The sequence below is a fragment of the Ranitomeya variabilis genome, chromosome 4, assembly GCF_051348905.1.
Source record: "Ranitomeya variabilis isolate aRanVar5 chromosome 4, aRanVar5.hap1, whole genome shotgun sequence".
NCBI lineage: Eukaryota > Metazoa > Chordata > Amphibia > Anura > Dendrobatidae > Ranitomeya > Ranitomeya variabilis.
This window is the reverse complement of record NC_135235.1, coordinates 228040829-228053673: the sequence shown is the minus strand read 5'-3', so window position 1 is coordinate 228053673 and position 12845 is coordinate 228040829. Positions and strand designations below refer to the sequence as shown.

Sequence of the window (12845 nt, the reverse complement as noted above, 5' to 3'; positions counted from 1 at the left end):
TAAGGTTCTGACCTGCAATACCAAGTATAGCCCCCGAGTGGCGCTAGTCCTGGAACCACATCATAGGACTCTCTGGTTCTCTAAAGAGCCTAGTAGGTGGAGATCAGAGGACTCTTCCATTTTGAAAGGCAAGGAGAGCTTCATTATCAGCAGAGTTCTAGCGCATCCCTGATAAACCTTAAAGGGACAGAGCAGGAAGCACAGGCAGAAGTCATGCCACGCTCTGCACTGTGATTGACAGATTTTCCTTTATTCGAAAGCTTTTGTCAATCTGATATGACTGCAAGAATTGAGAAAATTTGCTAATTTGCCTTTTCAGGGGGTAAAAAATACGCTTCGTATTTGGAATCTTCTGGGACCACCATTATTTTTTATTTTTTTTTGTCTGGGTGGGGTATGGAACAACACTGACCTTTTTCAGCTTCTTCCCTCGTGAAGATACAGACTCGGTCTCGGTATACGGCGGAGGTGGCGGTGGGAAATCATCATCATCGTTGCGGCGGTTGTTTCTTCTGCCTTCCGAGCGAGAGGAATTGGCGACGCTATCCAATCCATCGCGGCTGCCAGCTCTCTGCTGCTGCTTCCGTCTTAGGGCGTCTTCGAGGAAGCGGTCGTCATACTCCGGGTCCTGGCGGGAGCGGTCGTAATCCCGGAGGTCGTCTCTGCTCCTGCTCCTTTTACCTCCATAATAGTCGTCGCGGGGGTCCGGGGAGCGTGCGTCTCTTCCCCGGCCGTAGCCTCTGCTGCTGTCGTCATCTTCCGAGCTTCGTCTTCCTCGGCTTCGGTTGTCAGGAGGGTCGCGGTACCGATCTCTTCTCTCCAGGTCGTCCAAGTCGTCCATGGATCGGGTACGCGCTCGCCTCTCGACGCGGTACAAGTCGTCGTCGTCGTATGGTCGCTGCGGGGGACGGCGGTAGCCGCTCTCCGGGAGACTTTCCAACTCGATGTCCTGGATTGGAGACAAGGCCTGATTCCGCAAACGGCCGAGATCGTTACGCAGGTTATTTCGGTGATCTTCCTCGTGTAACGAGCTGACCTCACTCATTGCACATGCTGGGGAGAAGAAGCGGAAAAATCAAGGTCGTACGACGGGCAAGTTAGTTTCAACATGCAGAGTCTGAACAGGAGCCGAAGGAAATTCCTAATCAAAGGGGGTAAATGATTTTTGCAATTGGTCTTCATTAAAAATTCTGCACCATTTGCCTTCTACAGTCTCGGCTTTTGCATCTACTGCTTGCTGCAAAGTGAGCTAACAGAGAATTGGTCAGCGAGCTCGGTCTCATGGTCTTATCGGGGGAGTTTGTAACTCACTTTCCAGCTTTTTCGGAGCTCCTCACCAAAGCGAAACGTGCAGGGAAACAAAAGAGTCGGTAAAGGCAAAACGGTGCAACATTTTTAATGAAACCAAAATGCAAAAGTGATTTTTTAGCACAGAATACATGCACTTAAGGAAAAAAAGGGGAGACTATTCCAATAGTGTGGCAGTTCTGATGATCCAGCACCGGGGATGTAATAGGAATACTTACTGTTCTCAAATCTGCCGTTTTGAGGTCCCGGTCTGGTGGGATCGAAGTTTGCCAGCTCCTTCTCCATATAGTAGAGGACCCTCATAGAATCGTCCTGCTGGTTGGCCTGGATGCGGTATCCACTTCGAACTGAAAAAAAAAAAAAAAAAGAGGGGGAAAATAATCAAAAAATTCAAAATAACAAATCAAAGGAAAAAAAGAAAAAAAAAAAAAAGAGAAAAAAAACTTCTTACCAGACACTGGTGCATCGTTGTCCCGAAGAAGCGGCGCCTGAGAGCTGTGTCCGCCCACTGAAAGGACAGAAAAAAGACAAATCAATGCAAAAGTAGCAATAAATCCACTGTCCCGGAACACGACTCTTCCTGCTGATTTACTCCCCGGAACAGCAGCAGTTTTATCCTTCAAGGGTCGGTCCACAGATGAGCTGCAATAATCCACTCTAGATTTTGCATCGAATCTGCCGCCTGTAATATTAAATGTCCTGCAGGGTCTGAGATTAGCCAACATCAATCCTCACCGGAGCTCGCTGCGTCGTAATCATAGCCATTGTACATCTTTACGACAGATCCTGGCGGTGGCGGCATCTTCACCTGGTGGGAGTACATGGAAGGAGCGTAGACACTGGGGGCATACATGCTGGGTACCCCGGAAGTGGCTGCCTTCCCGGCTTCATATACTGCGTGGAACAGAGAGATCAATTACACATGTTATATAGCAAAGTAATCAAGACATCATGTCTGCTGTCTCCACTAGAGGGCGCTCACTACATATAGATTTATACAGTCACCACTAGAGGGAGCTCACTGTATGGATTTATACAGCCACCACAATAAGGAGCTCACTATATACAGATTTATACAGCCACCACTAGGGGGAGCTCACTACAGATTTATACAGTCACCACTAGAGGGAGCTTACTATATGCAGATTTATACAGCCACCACTAGAGGGAGCTCACTACATACAGATTTATACAACCGCCACTAGAGGGAGCTCACTACATACAGATTTATACAGCCATCACTAGAGGGAGCTCACTACATACAGATTTATACAGCCACCACTAGGGGGAGCTCACTACAGATTTATACAGCCACCACTAGAGGGAGCTCACTACATACAGATTTATACAGCCACCACTAGAGGGAGCTCACTACATACAGATTTATACAGCCACCACTAGAGGGAACTCACTACAAACAGATTTATACAACTCCTATTGGACACAATTATAAATCCATATGCTGTGAGCTCCCCCTAGTGGTGATGGCAGTCGGCCACAATTATATCATTAACCACAAAATCCAATAGGTTTTTGTGTCACAAAACAAATATGTATAAGAATAATAATTAGCACAGACTTTTGTAACTTTTTTCTTACATGTCCTCCAGGTATTATTAATGTGAGAGAAGGGGCGTCAGAAGAACTAAAAGAGTGAACCTCTGACATTTCTTGACCACAATGGCTGCTATAAATTTTATAGTGACAGCAATAGCGTATAACATTGCCAGGATGTAGCTCAATCCCATGTTTTATGGGAACAGGCTCGGCTAATACAGCCCAATCTGACTGGCGCCATATACATGCAGGAATAGGTGAAATGCGGTGTCTGCGGCAGTACACGTACGAGCTCTGGGGCAGCAGCACTTCTCAGGGCAGCACGGGCACCGCACGTAGCAGCAGCAGGTGTGTGGGCAGCACTGGCACCAGCAGATCCCAATCATGAGCACGAGGAAAAATCCAGCGAGGACGACAAGTACCACGAAAAGCCAGTCTGCAAAACACGAGAGAAGAGAAACGTCACAGTCTGCAGGAGAAAAAGGGTCAAAAGGCTCATTAATCCCCGGTCAGGGCACAGACGCCGCAGCAATAAGGCGCTGACAGTAAGCAGGATGGAGGCCTCCCGTCATAAGATCAGACGTATCCTGCACATGGCGGCTCATTACCGAGGCCTCACAGGAAGAGGAATGGAAAGCTCTGCAGCTACGGGGAGCAATCACCACTTACAAGACCTCTGCTTACTGTCAGTGAATGGAAACATTCTGGTTTGCTAACAATGTATCAGTGCAGGCAATCCGAAACATAGTGACAGTAAAAATCTATGCAGTGCTACACTGTAACAAACCTTCAGCTGTGATCAGGGTCAGGAAGCGGTTATTAGTTCACAAAAAGGTTACAATGTTTGAGGACAGATTTCCCTAAAAATAATAATAGTGTAAAAGGAAAGAAAGCAGCTTATTCCCATCACATAAGGAGAGGTTACATATCTTTAAAATATGTAATCATTGTAAGAACTGTAGAAAGAGGATCACTGCAGACGAGGCCTCTCCCTCCGCAGCCGGCGCCACTCCCTCCGCAGCCGAGCAGCTAGTGCCTCTCCCAACACAGCCCTGCCACTCCCTCCGAAGCTGAGCAGCCGTCGCATCTCCCTCCGCAGCCAGCGCCACTCCCTCTGCAGCTGAGCAGCCGAAACATCTCCCTCCGCAGCCAGCGCCACTCCCTCCGCAGCTGAGCAGCCGTCACATCTCCCTCCGCAGCCAGCGCCACTCCCTCCGCAGCAGAGCAGCTAGCGCCTCTCCCAACACAGCCCTGCCACTCCCTCCGAAGCTGAGCAGCCGTCGCATCTCCCTCCGCAGCTGAGCAGCCGTCACATCTCCCTCCGCAGTCAGCGCCACTCCCTCCGCAGCTGAGCAGCCGTCACATCTCCCTCCGCAGCCAGCGCCACTCCCTCCGCAGCTGAGCAGCCGTCACATCTCCCTCCGCAGCCAGCGCCACTCCCTCCGCAGCAGAGCAGCTAGCGCCTCTCCCAACACAGCCCTGCCACTCCCTCCGAAGCTGAGCAGCCGTCGCATCTCATTCCGCAGCTGGCGCCACTCCCTACCCAGCCGAGCAGCTGGCGCCACTCCTTCCACAGCCAACACCGCAGTTGAGCAGCCGGCACTACTCCCTCCACAGCAGAGCAGCCGGCGCATCTCCCTCTGCAGTCAGCAGGCTATTGTGCATCCAGCAGCATCCAATAGCACCACAGGCTCCGCACCGCTCCTGCTCACGTACACCAGAGCAAAATTAGGTCCAAAAGGCAGCAAAATATGCACAAGAGAAAAGGCAGCTTCATACAGGCCGGGGATACACAGAGCTTTCTGCCAACTAAGTGCTTGACTGACGAGAATCCCTCCCCATGTGATAAATCGCTTTGTGCATCCCCAGCTCTGTATTAGGATTATAAAATAAAAGGAACCATATCCAATGCACCATCCAGGGCTCCAGTGCAGAGACGCCTCCGTGGTACTGATGTGCGCAGGATCCACCATCACAACTACAGCACAAGAGAGAAAACCAAAAGCAAAGCTGCAGAGATCAGAACGGATCGCTGCCCTCGCACCACACCAGCTCATTGCTCTATGCGACTACTTGAGAAGGAAAAAACCACCATGGCCTGCACTAGACTGCGGAAGTGAGGGGGCAAGGAACTAAATTGTTAGCAACTTATTGATTGCTCCTCCCCCTGAGAAGCACACAGATTGAGATTGTAGGGGGTTGGGGGTGTAGAGAGGGGGGGAGGAGAGAGAGAGAGAGAGAGAGAGAGAGAGAGGGGGGGAGGAGAGAGAGAGAGAGAGAGAGAGGGGGGGAGGAGAGGGGGGAGAGAGAGGGGGGGAGAGGGGGGGAGAGAGAGAGGGGGGGAGAGGGGGGGGGAGAGGGGGGGAGAGAGGGGGGGAGAGGGAAGAGAGGGGGAGATGGAGAGAGAGAGGGGGGGAGAGAGGGGGGAGAGGGGGGGGAGAGGGGGGAGAGGGGGGAGAGGGGGAGGGGGGAGAGGGGGAGGGGGGGAGAGGGGGGAGGGGGGAGAGGGGGGAGGGGGGAGAGGGGGGAGGGGGGAGAGGGGGGAGGGGGAGAGAGGGGGGGAGAGAGGGGAGGGGGGGAAAGAGGGGGGGAGGGGGAGAGAGAGGGGGAGGGGGAGAGGGGGAGAGAGAGGGGGAGAGAGAGGGGGAGAGAGGGGGGGAGAGAGGGGGGGAGAGAGGGGGGGAGAGAGGGGGGGAGAGAGGGGGGAGAGAGAGGGGGGAGAGAGAGGGGGGAGAGAGAGGGGGGAGAGAGAGGGGGGAGAGAGAGGGGGGAGAGAGAGGGGGGAGAGAGAGGGGGGAGAGAGAGGGGGGAGAGAGAGGGGGGAGAGAGAGGGGGGAGAGAGAGGGGGGAGAGAGAGGGGGGAGAGAGGGGGGGAGAGAGGAGGGGGGAGAGAGGAGGGGGGAGAGAGGGGGGGGGGAGAGAGGGGGGAGAGAGGGGGGAGAGAGGGGGGAGAGGGGGGGAGAGAGGGGGGGGGAGAGGGAGAGCGAGAGAGAAGACAGAGAGGGAAGACGGAGAGGCGGAACAGGGTCATGTGCGGCCATGGCCCATCTGAGCCTCAATCCACAGTGACCAGCACCCTGTGCAAAATTCGTAACCCTTCACCAAATCCGCCCCCCTGTCATTGCTGCACTACATCATGGCTCAGCATGGATGGTTACCTTCCATGTTATCTATCTGAAAGTCTGGTAATAGTTCAGAGCCCTCTGATGTTCTGCCTAAAGGACAAAAGAAACACAAGTTACTAAATAGAGATCTGAACTCGTTCTTTATTGTATTTTTTGCAGAGGGGGCTAGTAAGAAAATCCCTGCCCCCGCCCGCCCCTCAAAAACTACAAAATTTCCAAAACAAAACTGAAATGTTAAAATAAAGATGGAGGGATTACAGCGGCTCTCACTAAATGCAATGCTGTGTCATCTATTCATGCACCAAGAGGCTCAGGATGAACAGAGCTGGAAATGTTCCAATGTCAACTGCTGTACAGAAAGAAACTGCTGCAACGCATGAGAAGAACAAATACAAGTGATCAAAGGAGTCACTGCAACAATCACCAACAGAATATCTCCCGACTCCAAGGTTACTCATAATGCAATGTTGTGTACAACTGTGTCCCGACAGAAATCCCACCAATGACTGAGGTATATGGAGCAATCCCTAAAAGAAACACTAGATGGCAGCATTAACCGGCAGATAATTCTGCAGCTTTATAAATGCAAAACAAAAAAAAACTACAGTTCATATTCATAGCTTTATTGGCAGGACCAAACAAACATTAGTTTTGCCAAACCAAATATTCAGTAGCGAAAAGGGATCAGAGTGATGGAAGGGGCACATCCAGGGGGAGGGTTATAAAGGCAATGGCAGATCATAGTAGTCTTTATTGCAGTCTATGGATGCGCTCACACACTGCACTGCTATCTTCACTGCGCTCTTCTTCCCCCAGCAGGATATAGGTTTTCTCTTCATCCTTCATGGAGCTGAAATTCGGGAAGAGATCAGAGAGTCTCCTCAAGTACTAACCACAATAATCCACTATCCACTGAGTTACATCCTGCATAATACTCCAGAGCTGCGCTCACTATTCTGCTGGTGCAGTCACTGTGTACATACATTACATTACTGATCCTGAATTACATCCTGTATTATACTCCAGAGCTGCACTCACTATTCTGCTGGTGCAGTAACTGTGAACATACATTACATTACTGATCCTGAGTTACATCCTGTATTATACCCCAGAGCTGCACTCACTATTCTGCTGGTGCAGTCACTGTGTACATATATTACATTACTGATCCTGAGTTACATCCTGTATTATACCCCGGAGCTGCACTCACTATTCTGCTGGTGCAGTCACTGTGTACATACATTACTGATCCTGAGTTACATCCTGTATTATACCCCAGAGCTGCACTCACTATTCTGCTGGTGCGGTCACTGTGTACATATATTACATTACTGATCCTGAGTTACATCCTGTATTATACCCCGGAGCTGCACTCACTATTCTGCTGGTGCAATCACTGTGTACATACATTACATTACTGATCCTGAGTTACCTCCTGTATTATACCCCAGAGCTGCACTCACTATTCTGCTGGTGCAGTCACTGTGTACATACATTACATTACTGATCCTGAGTTACATCCTGTATTATACTCCAGAGTTGCACTCACTATTCTGCTGGTGCAGTCACTGTGTACACACATTACTGATCCCGAGTTACCTCCTGTATTATACTCCAGAGCTGCACTCACTATTCTGCTGGTGCAGTCACTGTGTACATACATTACATTACTGATCCTGAGTTACATCCTGTATTATACCCCAGAGCTGCACTCACTATTCTGCTGGTGCGGTCACTGTGTACATATATTACATTACTGATCCTGAGTTACATCCTGTATTATACCCCGGAGCTGCATGCACTATTCTGCTGGTGCAGTCACTGTGTACATACAATACTGATACCAGGGGTATTTAGCTTTTCTATGAGGAGATTCGCTGGTGTTCGCACTCTGCCTGTGACGTGCGGAGTGCTGCTGTGCGGATGATGAGGATGCTCTTACCCAGTACCATGAGCTCAGCGTAGGCTTCGTTGTTCCCGGTCAGGTCCTGCGCAGAGAACACTGTACAGTAGTAGACTCCGCTGTCTCCCCAGGCCGTCTGATCGAAGGCGAGATCTGCATCTGGAGAGAGCACAAAGCAGAAGGTGGCATCACCGGACAGTGCGGGGTGTCACGGCGCCCAGGCTGACCCTCGCCACCTACTGTTATTGATGGTGATTTGGCGCCCCTGGTAGTACTGCCCCAGGGTGACCGTGTTGCTTTGCTTGGTGGCCACGATCCGCACGGTCCGGCTGCTGTCCTGGCACTCCACGTACGGGTTGTAGCCGGCCTGCTGCATCAGGTTGTTGGTGGTGGAGTCCATGCTGGAGCTGGAGCTGAAGGCGTCCGCGATCCGGTCCCTACAGTAGGACTTGAACTTCCAGGTGACAATAGGGGGAGTCAGCGAGCTGGTATCGTACGAGCACTGCAGCGTGATGGGCTGGAACAAGATGACCACATTGAAGGGATTCTTCACGGTTACCAGCATGGCCGAGGCGCTGCCTGCAAACAGATGAGATGGAGACTGAACACAGAGTCTGGGGGGATTCCCATCACATAGCACAGAACAGACCCTCTTATACAGACCCGCTGATTTTGTGGGACGGAACTTGCGCTGCATTTTACATTGGCAGAACAGCAGACGAAATTTACCAAAATCTTTTCTAACAAAAATGTAAATAGAAATCTGCAAGGATCTCAGGTTGCAGTACATGGTAGTGTCCAGGAGGTGGCAGCAGCGCGCGTCCAGGCGGTGGGGAGTGTGCAGGTGTGGGCTCTTGTTATTGTGCTGGCTGCTCCCATTTCAGCCCTCCTGCCGTGCACCAGTAACAGTCAGCCACTCCCCACCCCCAGCCTGACCCTGAAAGCCCATCCCCCACAGCACCGAAACCAGAGGGGAAAAGTCAGCACAAGAATGATCAGAAAAACGTACTACCCCGATAACGGACGGGGGGCGCTATATTACAACAGCCACCAGACCTGATCTGGAGGGAAATGTCCGGAATCTGGAGGCGAATCCTCAGTCAAAACGCGAAAAATATGCTACGTGTGCACACAGCCTCAGGCTATGTGCACACGTCAGGATTTCTTGCAGAAAATTCCTGAGAAAAACCTGAAATTTTCTGCAAGAAATCTGCATGCGTTTCTGCCGCGGTTTTGATGCGGTTTTGCCGCATTTTTGGTGCGTTTTTTCCGGACATTTCCCAATGCATTTTATAGTGGGAAATCCGCAAAAAAACCCGCAAAATTAATGAACATGCTGCGTTTTTTACCGCGATGCGTTTTTTTCACGGAAAAAAACGCATCATGTGCACAAAAATTGCGAAATTCATTCTAAATGATGGGATGCATATTGTATGCTGTTTTTTTGTGGTTTTATAGCGTTTTTATAGGGAAAAACAGCGAAAAAAAACGCGAAAAATCAGCAACGTGTGCACACAGCCTAATGGTGAAAGAATAATGGCCTGTAAATAACGTAACGAGGCGACGAAGGTGATGAGCCCCCAATAAGAAAAATCAGCCATCCTCCAATAAGGAACCGGTCAAGTGACAGCCCGTCACAACAACATAGAACGAGGCATCCCATAATACACCCTACATACTAATGCCTGCCCCCTCGGCAGTCCTACAGAGAATGGATGGAGCAGATGTGCGTATGCTCGGCAGTCCCATAGAGAATGGATAGAGCAGATGTGCGTATGCTCGGCAGTCCTACAGAGAATGGATGGAGCAGATGTGCGTATGCTCGGCAGTCCCATAGAGAATGGATAGAGCAGAGGTGCGTATGCTCGGCAGTCCTACAGAGAATGGATGGAGCAGATGTGCGTATGCTCGGCAGTCCCATAGAGAATGGATAGAGCAGAGGTGCGTATGCTCGGCAGTCCTACAGAGAATGGATGGAGCAGATGTGCGTATGCTCGGCAGTCCCATAGAGAATGGATAGAGCAGAGGTGCGTATGCTCGGCAGTCCTACAGAGAATGGATGGAGCAGATGTGCGTATGCTCGGCAGTCCCATAGAGGATGGATGCAGCAGAGGAGCATGTGCACAGTATCGGGCTGCAGAGCTCCTGTCTCCGGTCACTGGGGGTCCCACTGATCAGCACATATAACCCCCCAACATGCCGGGGTCACAGTAAAACACCCATGTTTGGTGTCGCCGAGTGCGGAACACTCCAAACTAAGAATATTTCTCTGATACGGTGAACAGAGAAAAAAAACAAAAATAAGGAGACGTCACCTCCCAAAAAATGGAGAAGAAATTAAAAAGTGTCACAGATGCGGAGCGGTGAGAAAAAGGAAACATCACCGACACATTGTACGCGACTCCACCCACATGTACAACTGCCATTGTATGGAGACCCCGCCCAGTTGTCTATTACAGAACCCGCCCCCATCTAATAACTTGTAGGCACCATGTAACTAGCCTTGTACATACCTATATATATATATACCGCGGGGACCTCAGGTACAACAACTCCACTCTCCCCGCAGTCAGTTCCCAGCCACCTCCGGTCCCGGCACTTACCTGACAGGAAGAGCAGACACAGCAGCGCCGGACAGCAGCCGCCCCGCTCCGCCATCGCCGCCGTCTGACGCCCAAAGCTCCGCACACAGGAGCGGCCGCAGCCCAGGTACAGCGGAGCCGCCCACCGGTGCCCGAGAGGGGGAGCAGCGGACCCAGGGGACCCCCGACCGACACACGGGACCAGGGCCGGGAAAAGAAGTGTCCGCGGATACAAGCACCTGCCCGGCGGCCAGGGAAAACTCCGGAAACAGGGAGCAGGAGGGAGCCGCCGCTTCCGTGAGGGGGAATGGTTCAGCCCAGGTAGAGCCCCGCCCCCAGCATTGTGTGAGGGAGGAGTCCCAATGTCAGGAGGCTGCAGGGAAAGCACAAAGCCAAAGTCACTGATCCAGGAGGAGAAACAACTGACCCATATGGAACTGTCCGCATACATCTGTCCTCATAGACCTGTACCGATCATATACACCTGTACTGACCATATACACCTGTACCGACCATATACACCTGTACCGACCTTATGCACCTGTACCGACCTTATGCACCTGTACCGATCATATACACCTGTACTAATCATATACACCTGTACTGACCATATACACCTGTACTGACCATATACACCTGTACAGATCATATACACCTGTACCGACCTTATGCACCTGTACCGACCATATACACCTGTACCGACCATATACACCTGTACTGATCATATACACCTGTACCGATCATATACACCTGTACTGATCATATACACCTGTACCGACCATATACACCTGTACCGACCATATAGACCTGTACCGATCATATACGCCTGTACTGACCATATACACCTGTACTGACCATATACACCTGTACCGACCATATACACCTGTACTAATCATATACACCTGTACTGACCATATAGACCTGTACTGACCATATACACCTGTACTGACCATATACACCTGTACTGACCATATAGACCTGTACCGACCATATACACCTGTACTGACCATATACACCTGTACTGATCATATACACCTGTACTGACCATATACACCTGTACTGACCATATACACCTGTACCGACCATATACACCTGTACTAATCATATACACCTGTACTGACCATATAGACCTGTACTGACCATATACACCTGTACTGATCATATACACCTGTACCGATCATATACGCCTGTACTGACCATATACTCCTGTACTGATCATATACACCTGTACTGACCATATACACCTGTACCGATCATATACGCCTGTACTGACCATATACTCCTGTACTGACCATATACTCCTGTACTGATCATATACACCTGTACTGACCATATACACCTGTACCGATCATATACACCTGTACTGATCATATACACCTGTACTGACCATATACACCTGTACTGACCATTTACACCTGTACCGATCATATACACCTGTACGGATCATATACACCTGTACCGACCATATACACCTGTACCGACCATATACACCTGTACTGATCATATACACCTGTGCTGACCATATAGACCTGTGCTGACCATATACACCTGTACTGATCATATACACCTGTACTGACCATATAGACCTGTACCGATCATATACACCTGTACTGACCATATACACCTGTACTGACCATATACACATGTACTGACCATATACACATGTACCGACCATATACACCTGTACCGACCTTATGCACCTGTACCGATCATATACACCTGTACTGACCATATACACCTGTACTGATCATATACACCTGTACTGACCATATACACCTGTACTGACCATATACACCTGTACTGATCATATACACCTGTACTGACCATATACACCTGTACCGATCATATACACCTGTACCGACCATATAGACCTGTACCGATCATATACACCTGTACTGACCATATACACCTGTACTGACCATATACACATGTACTGACCATATACACATGTACCGACCATATACACCTGTACCGACCTTATGCACCTGTACCGATCATATACACCTGTACTGACCATATACACCTGTACTGATCATATACACCTGTACTGACCATATACACCTGTACTGATCATATACACCTGTACTGACCATATAGACCTGTACCGATCATATACACCTGTACTGACCATATACACCTGTACTGACCATATACACATGTACTGACCATATACACATGTACCGACCATATACACCTGTACCGACCTTATGCACCTGTACCGATCATATACACCTGTACCGACCATATACACCTGTACCGACCATATACACCTGTACTGACTATATACACCTGTACTGACCATATACACCTGTACCGACCATATACACCTGTACCGACCATATACACCTGTACCGACCTTATGCATCTGTG

At 50.1% G+C, this 12845-nt stretch overlaps 1 protein-coding gene across 4 annotated transcripts in view; it reads right to left on the bottom strand.

Moving 5' to 3' along the window:
* The window catches only part of LSR (lipolysis stimulated lipoprotein receptor), a 30398-nt gene that overhangs the window by 581 nt on the left and 16972 nt on the right, over positions 1-12845 (bottom strand). Inside the window, exons 1-9 of one of the 4 annotated variants that reach the window (XM_077260146.1) lie at positions 10497-10787; positions 8134-8472; positions 7933-8052; positions 6024-6080; positions 3155-3301; positions 2044-2202; positions 1760-1816; positions 1527-1655; positions 413-1053 (exon numbers count right to left, since the gene is read on the bottom strand). In XM_077260146.1, the coding sequence (XP_077116261.1) occupies positions 413-1053; positions 1527-1655; positions 1760-1816; positions 2044-2202; positions 3155-3301; positions 6024-6080; positions 7933-8052; positions 8134-8472; positions 10497-10551 (1704 nt within the window). In that variant the 5' untranslated portion in view covers positions 10552-10787. Of the gene's footprint in view, positions 1-412; positions 1054-1526; positions 1656-1759; positions 1817-2043; positions 2203-3154; positions 3302-6023; positions 6081-7932; positions 8053-8133; positions 8473-10496; positions 10788-12845 lie in introns of those variants that run through there. The other 3 variants (XM_077260143.1, XM_077260144.1, XM_077260145.1) reach the window with 3 other exon arrangements.